Below are 8,809 nucleotides of genomic sequence, written 5' to 3' on the forward strand. Positions count from 1 at the left end.
TGAGAGAATTTTCCGACCAAGTTGTGAACCACTTTACATGACAAACACTTCCCACCATAAACAGGAAACTTTCCTTTATGAACATCCTTTACATTGAGTCTCTTTCTCACAGAAAAAGCACACAACAGGTCGCTGCTCTTTGGTAGAATACTCCTCAGGCACGGACGCCATTTTGACTACTTAAACCAACCTGTGAACTTGTGCATGTACTTCTGCTACTTAGACCGTCATGAAGGTGGACTATATTACTACCTACTGACACACAAAGAGAACTTATTATGTACATTCATTACAGCTGTTTTACTTCCATTTGTGACCTATTTACTGGCTCTCCCTCGTGATTACGCACAGGGACTACTTTGCTTTTCTTGCTCCTTACTTGTGACATACTGACAGTTGCATTTTTATTTGGGTATAGCTTTGCAATACAGTGTTGAATTACATAATAGGTTTTATTTAAAACTAACTCCATGGAGCAGAGCGAATCATGAGTAACTAACACTCATCTGAATCATGATATTCTCCACCATTTATGGAATCTGAAAGTTCATTACCAATCTACCATTACCTTTCAGCACTATTCTGATCCATATCCTAACAACCATTTCAGTATTATTCCATAATCTGTGACTAGGCATCCAAAACGGTTTCTCTCCTCATTCTCCCTCATATTTTACACAAGCCCCACACGTCCCATTGTCCATGACTCGACATTCTTAATAATGTTCAGTGAAGAGTACTAATTGTATGGCTTCTCAACGTGCACAGGCTTTATTTAGAACTATTAACCTAACCCAACTTTTCTAACTTATCTGAATCCCCTATCTTGTCACCAAACAAGGTGTTTTACCTCTTCATGTTACTGGAAGCTATTGCATTCAGCTGTAGATTAGGTTCAGCTGTACACTTATTAATGCCACTGTGTCACCAGCTAAGGTTATGTAACATTCTCTATTCACAATTGCATCAGCATTGCTTCTTCTCTTTTTATACTTTATTCATATTATCATACGTCAAACTCCATAGGTGTGTCTTTCATTTCCTCTTATTTAAAAATTATTTGAAGAGAATTGGATTAAACAAAATGTTATATTTTATATAACTGCTATTGAAGTAATTGTCAAATCTCATAATGAAATCCAGAGTCACTACACTTTAAAGGTGTATTGGTAATACCAGATGGAACATTTGGTTTAATGCATTTTTGATAGGGAAAACACATATGTGTGAATGTTAGTATTATAGCAGAACCAGTGATACAAAGGAATTTATTCAAACACTAACACTCTTGCAACTGAAATTTACCATGCTTAATAAATTTTTACATGGTCTATAAAGTACATAAATTGTGTTTGGTGTACCCGCCAATATAAGTAAAACATTAAGATTCATTGTCACTTAGCATATTCAGTGTACTAAAACATAGTGTATAGACCTACAGAGCACAATATCTGAAAATGGGATAAATATTGGAGATTGATAAAATGAACTACTACTACCTTCTCTCCTCCACTCTCTAACATAACACTGCTTGAAATACATTCACCTTAATTCTTGCTAAATTGAGTCATTATGTGTCAGTCTCCTCAAAGAAAGAGTATAACAAATTGCATAACTATGATTCTACGTGGGCACTGGTATAACTTTGAAATTGCTGCTGTCTGTTACAGGGCATGGGTCTATGGGAATTAGCAATTCCATTGGCTCAAATACATTTGACATCTTGCTGTGTCTGGGACTGCCATGGCTCATTAAAGCTTCATTTTTGCCTACCACCGAAGGACAACACTTCGTAGGGATCAATTCACGGGGACTCGAATATAGTGCCATATCTTTATTGTCAACTCTACTACTGTTGTATGCCACCTTTTCGTGCAACAAGTTCCAACTGGACCGCAAGGTGGGCCAGGCCTGCCTGATTATGTATGGAATGTTTCTTGTGCTTGCATCCCTTATTGAACTCAATGTTTTCTTTATGGTGAACCTGCCAACATGTGGACGGTGAACATCTGTAAAGTGAGAGATGTGTTGTGGTGACATTTAATGACAAGAGAGAACAGCTGAATCTGATGTTTGACCTTGGGATTCAGCATGCTCTTTAAAGATACATCTGTTTCCTCCCTGTAAAATTGCAATCAACTGAAAATTATCTGACAGCAGGAGCACAAACATCCTACAAAAAGCCAAAAACATTACCATAATTTTAATTCTCATGCTTTAACTCCATGAATTCAAGCAATCAGATATATGGAAACCAAACTTCATGATTAAAATCCACTACAGCAACTTCAACTTCATGAAACGAACCTAATGAGATAAGACACCAATTTTACAAGTCCAGCTCAGTGAGATAACCTCAACACCATTAATCCAAATCGCAGAGAAATTCTGAACTTCATGAATCAAAACTGACTGTGCTACCCTCAGTTTAATGAATTCAGCCCATTAAATTATTTCTTAACTAAATGAACTGAATTCACTAAGACAGCTTCATCCTTTTAAATTCAACATAATAAGACAGCGCTCAACTTCATTTGTCCATGTCATTGAAATACTGAATAAAATGAAGTAATGAATACAACACTGTGACAGTCTCAGCTTCATGAATTCAGCTCACTAGGACTTTATGAATTCAGCCACCTGACATAGCCCTCAACTTCACTAATCCATCTTCCTTGGGTACTTCCATCCTCATGAATTTAACTAACTAGCATAACCTCATGTATACAAATCTATATCATTGAAACAATTCTTGACTTATGAAATTAAATCCATCATTACAGCTACATTCAACTTTATGAATCCTACCCACTGAGTAACGCTTAACTACCTAATTCCAACTAATTGAAATAACCTGAACTTCATGTGATGAACAATTTGAGATAGTTCTTAACTTCAGGAATTTCGTCCATTTATGCCTCAAAATTTTTTAATCAGTTCATTCAGTCGACCCCTAAGTCCATGGATCCAAATCAGAGATAGCTCTTAATTTTATGAATTCAGCCTATTTATATAGCTCTGGACTTTATGAATTGAAATCAGTGAGATAGATCAAACCATGACCTTCATGGCTTCAATCCACTGAGAGGGTTCAAATTCAGAATTAAACTTGCTATGGTAATCCTCAACACAATGAGGAGGCCCTCACCTTTATGAATTTACCATTCATGAAAACATTACAAAACTCAACTTTCTGCTTCCAATTTACTAGGATAGCCTCAACCGTATGAGCAAAAAATATGTCAGACATGTAGTATGACAGCAATTTGTTTTTATGGTTCAAGGAAAGTTACATATGATTGACAGCGACAGAGTAGAGGAGAGATCTGTGCGGTCTTTTCTTTCAAGTACTTCATCAAGCTATACAGGAATTATATGAAGAGCACTTCCTTGCCATCTCACTAGAAGAATAAAGGATTTAGAACTTCAGTTTTGTTTAAATGCAGTCTTTTTTAAACCAATCCTGAATGTATTTGACACTGTGCAAATTTTTAATATGTGTGGTTTAGTATGGAGACTAAGTTCCCTTTATTTAAAGAAATTACATTTTAATTATGATGCATCTTGAAGTGACCCAGGCTTGCAATATTTTTATATACTTTGGCTACGTTTATAAGTCATATTAAATTAAATAGCACCATGGTGCTGAGAGGTGGGTTTAAATTTGATATCATAGGATAGACCCATAACAAGACAAGCATTCTGCAGAACATTACTGTGAGCACTTCCTTAATTTATATTTCCAATTGGACTGAATATATGGTAAGTATCTTGGTAGGACACAATGGCCTGAGTTACACACTTCAGAAATATTACTTTGGAATGGAAAGAAAAGTTTTAAGATACTTCTGCAGGATTTTAATTGAGCTCAAGATGTATACAAAAACCCAAAAATGGACAGACATATGTGGTTTTGTGTGCTACCAGATGAAAAAAATATATTTTAAACTAACATTAGGTGTGTTTGGTAAACAGCTAACATAATAAGCAAATTACTGAATGTCCTTTCAAATCTTATGTGTATGACAGGTGAATCTGAAGTCAGCATTGCAACTTAATTCCTTATTTGCCTCCATCCTGAGTGCACTGTATATTTTGTTCAGAGAGGACTGAAAGTGTCTGGGGAATTGTCTAAGGGAACTGAATGAGTTATTCTGCACTTACCAAATACTGAAATGTTCTGAGAACAAATTGAAACAAAATTTTGGCACTTGTTTATGGATACATGGATGATATAATCGCACTATACTCAGCAACTTTATCTGAATGAGAAAGTGTACATGTGACATAAATGTTAATACAAAGTTTTTAGTATTGAAATTAGGAGAAATGTTGTAAAATGATATTCTACATTGTGACTTTGAGTCTCAGAGTTTATGGAATAATAGACATTTGCAATTATAATCCAGTATTAAAATAATGACATAATAATTTACTGTATTACAAAGTAGAGATCAGAGCAGACACTCATTGTGTTTTTCTTTAAGAATATGGAACTCTGGTACAGTTCTCCAAACCTTACAGTTTATTTATAATCCAAGAATATTTTATCTCCCATAATTGCCTTGAAATAAAATGTGAAACCTTTTGCCACTACAAATTCTAATCTAAAGAAGGCTCCTCAAACCCATAGTTGAATTTTTATAATTATGAATAATCAATGTAACAAACACAGTAACTGAAAATGTTTGTTAAAAATCAACTCAGAAAATTTATGACCATGTTAAACCCATTTTATCCCTATAATAAGCTTATATCATGGACAGAGGAAAAGACTAAGGACCAGTAAGTCAGTAGTATTTTTAAAGGTGGTACTTTACAGATAGTTTCAGGCCATGCCTTTCAGAGTAGAGCACAAAGGATTAACTGAATTAGAGTTAACTCCCCCTTAACTAATGTAGAAAGTGACGTTTTTAGGGAAGTTAGTTGAAAACACAATTAAGATGTTCAGTGTAAAATTTGAGATTTTCACACTGGTGACTATGAAGAATGTTGTCTTCTGGGATGTGGCGCCGTGAAGATCTTGTGTGAACTGACGTTTTGGAGGAACATATCGATTCCATCTTCTGGGTAGAAAAATTCATGAGCAAGGAACCAGCGTGAGCAGGTGACTGCAGTCAGTTCACACAAGATCTACATGGCACCAGACAGCATCCTTCAAGATGATTATTATTTTATATTTAGAGAAAACATATGTATAATTTGAAAATAAAAATGCATTAGAGGGAAAACATGCCTGAAAACACACTGCTCAAGAAAACACTTGGTCCTATGAAGCAAGCTGTCTAAGATATTGCATAACGAGGAATTCAGTGATCTATACACAACTCCTAGTGTCATTAGAATAGTAAAATCTAGGGGTTACAGTGCGCTGGTCATGAGAGTAGGATGGGATGAAGTAACGAATAAATACACAATTCTGGTGGGAAAACTACCAGAACGTGACCAATTTGAAGATTTAGTGGTGACTGAAAGTGGATGGAACTGGCTCTAAAGCAGGTCAGATGGCGGGCTTTGTTAATAGTGTTGAATCATCAGGTTCTGTTAACAATGTTAATGAAAATTTCGAACAATATTTATTAAGAATAACAGCAATTTACAGTGATGTGTCCAGAGGAGCCTAAAGCAATAATGATATACAATTGACCAATTAGATCAGAATATTTATATTTCTACAGCTGTAAATGGAACATTTTATCAGCTAGCACTATCTCTTATGAGCTCTAACTGTAGCAGTAGATTACATAGGCTCAGTCCCTTTATGCTATAAAATCCATAAAATTATTACTAATCTTGGAAATCCCCAAAATTTGATAACTCCAAAGGCCAGTTACAAGAAGTGCACTGCATATATTTCTGCCATTGAGAAATAACTTCAAAAGCAAAGATACTGAAAAAATGAACACCAGCATTTTTACAAGGAATGTTTATAGAGAGAACTATGGCACAAAGTTATGGAGTGAAATGTTGTCTCGTTTTATTTTAATTCTGCATTGTGTTGTGTTCAGCCTTTATAAATATCAAATTTATTTTAATAACAGCAAACATAACTTCAATGATGATTAATTTTTTTTTCATTTAAAACCACTGCATGTTTTGACCTCAAAGGTCAACATCAGTAGTACATTAACTATAAACGTTGTTTTCAATTGTCATGTTATCCTTTATATTTATCTTTCTGAAGTACGTGTATGGAGTCAGTTTTCAATTAATTTGCACCGTATTATACAGACTGAAAATTTTAGAGTGTAAATATTTTCTGAATAAAAGAAGCACAACAAAAAACTAAATTCATACATTTGTTGATACTACAAAATAAAAAAAAACACACATATTATGAGGATATGTGTGAGTACTAATAGTAACTGTATTTCACTTTAATTAACCATGAATACCGAATATCCTTTGGTCTGAGAAGCCGTGTTAAAAGTGCATGAAGTAAGTAAGTGAGATTAACAGTTACTAGTCATGATGAATTGCTGTAGTAACAGTGATTTTATAAGGTGACTTTTGAGATACAGAATGTATTGTTGAATATGAATTTCATATAATAGTGTGTGAGGTATTATGTAGAATGTTGTTTCTTCAGAAATTTTTGTACCAAAACGAATATCAGTAGTTAATATTTTGATTGTAATTGGTATGTTCCTAGTACAGGGAAGTCACTTCATGCATATTTAACAACATGACTGCTTAGTAAAAAAGAAAGTAAAAAGTAAACCTATCCCTGTAACAGGTCATGAAGGCCCATTGGGTTGTGAGACGTTGAGGGTCCCACATTTTCTAGACAATCGGCTCAAAGATGGTGGTAAGGTTGTCAGCTCTACACACCCGCCATGCTTTGCTCCCCAGGAAAATTATTTAATTAATTCCTGGTACTTATTTCTGTTAGGGGCTGAGTTGACCCAAGGGCCATAGTGCGGTTGGAAGGATTAGGTCAATTGAAAAAAATCAAATGACCTCAACGGGACTTGAACCCGCGACCTTCCGACTTGTAGCATAGTGCCTCCACCAACTACGCTACCACGTGCCCCTATGACTGCTTAGATAAAAACATTTTATATATCGATGTAATCTACTGACAATTTCTATATTCAGTGGTTATGTACCTCAATGGATCGATGAATAATGACAAAATATAAATATAAATATAAAATACTGATGGTTAAAATAACAGTTATTGCTCATACTAACACATATCTTCACAATATATGTTTCTTTTATTTTATATTATCAGCAAGTCCATGAGTTAAGTTCTTATCATACCATTCTTTTTCTTGGTGTGGGGAAATATTTACACTGCACATCATGAAAACTGCAGTATATATAAACCTATTAAAACCAGATCCATACTTAAATAACATAGTTATCGGAGATAATATGACAATTCAATAATAAAGTTTATAATTATTGTACTACCTGATGATGACCTGCGAGATCAAAATATGTAGTGGTTTTCAATAAAAACATTACTCATCGTGTAAGTTGTGTCAGGCGTTATTAAAATAAATTTAAAATTTATTAATTTTGTTGTTTCATTTCCTCTGTAACTAAAGGTTAATTGTGGCCTACTACAGAAAACTATTATATTAGTGAGAACTTTGTTTGGTCATTCTTTTCATATTTATTGTTAAACTGGTGTAAATGTTGTTAGAAATAATTTTCAAATGTAATGAAAGGTAAAACTAATAATACATATGACTGTTTAAATACAATTTTGGTGTGTTTCATTGTATTCCACTTTTGGGGGCTTTTATGTTATTGCACTTAGACAAAACTAGGTTGGGATTCATACTGCTAACCTAACTTTTGCTGTGGAATCAATATGAATACATGCAAAGTACTTAACTAAAAACAATATGCAATATGCAATATGCTAACATAAGTAAGATGACAAACAGTGTGACATATTTCTATGCTTAGGAGCATAGCTGAACAGTCTGTTCATATGATTAAATAATTTAAATTTATGTCCCTGAAATAGCAAGGTAAAGTAGTTAATACAAAATGTTCTCTATTTTTAATACATTTCCTGTCAATATAAACTGAGATAAAAGTTTCATTAGGAATATTGTATGAACATGTTTTTACATCTGAAAGTGACACACATACTAAGAGATTTACTTCTAGTAGAACTAAGGAGTACTACATTACTTCTGAGGTTTCCATTTCTATGTTTGTTAAGGCTCTAATCTCATGGGTTGCTATGCCATATAGTCTTCTGAGAAGATACCGATGTTTTGGAGGAGCTTTCTGCCTCCAGCTTTATGGTTGATATACAGTAGCATATCATGTAACCTGTTAAAATGTTCATTTGCCTCAGATAAAGCTAAAGGTAAAAGTGACCCTGTAGTTACCTAAGTAAACACTATGCCATGAAGAGATATAGGTGAATGGATTTATAGACCCACGTTTTCTTGACCTTGCCCCTTGTTGAAGATGAGTGGTCAGTTTCACGCCCCAGCCGCTTTCCCTGGGGGTGGAACACAGAGTTGGTCTGGATGACATGGAGAAGTGAAAAATTTTTACCCCAACTGGATTCAAACTCCAACCACTCAGGCATCCTGCCAGTAGCTAGTTGCTGTACCGACTGCGCTATCACAGCTCACTAAAAATTCCAACAGAACGTGGTGTTCCCAAGCGGTCACCCATCAAAGTACTAAGTGCAACCAATTTTGCTTAACTTTGGTGATCACACGAAAACCAGTGTTTTCAACCTTTTATTTCCATTGGTCCATTTGCCTGAAGTGCTTGTAGTAAATACAGTAAATTTCTATTAATTTGACATCACAAAATTAAATCGTCAACC

General features: G+C 34.6%; 1 protein-coding gene across 3 annotated transcripts in view; it reads left to right on the top strand.

Annotated features, from left to right (window-relative positions):
* LOC111868782 (sodium/potassium/calcium exchanger 3) overlaps positions 1 to 5,010 on the top strand; it is a 76,255-nt gene extending 71,245 nt beyond the window's left edge. For all 3 annotated transcript variants that reach the window (XM_023859746.2, XM_023859747.2, XM_023859748.2), the window contains one exon: positions 1,671 to 5,010. In XM_023859746.2, the coding sequence (XP_023715514.1) occupies positions 1,671 to 2,005 (335 nt within the window). In that variant the 3' untranslated portion in view covers positions 2,006 to 5,010. The remainder of the gene's footprint in view (positions 1 to 1,670) is intronic.
* Positions 5,011 to 8,809: the final 3,799 nt, after the last annotated feature.

The sequence above is a fragment of the Cryptotermes secundus genome, unplaced genomic scaffold (assembly GCF_002891405.2).
Source record: "Cryptotermes secundus unplaced genomic scaffold, Csec_1.0 scaffold174, whole genome shotgun sequence".
In the NCBI taxonomy this organism is placed as follows: Eukaryota; Metazoa; Arthropoda; class Insecta; order Blattodea; family Kalotermitidae; genus Cryptotermes; species Cryptotermes secundus.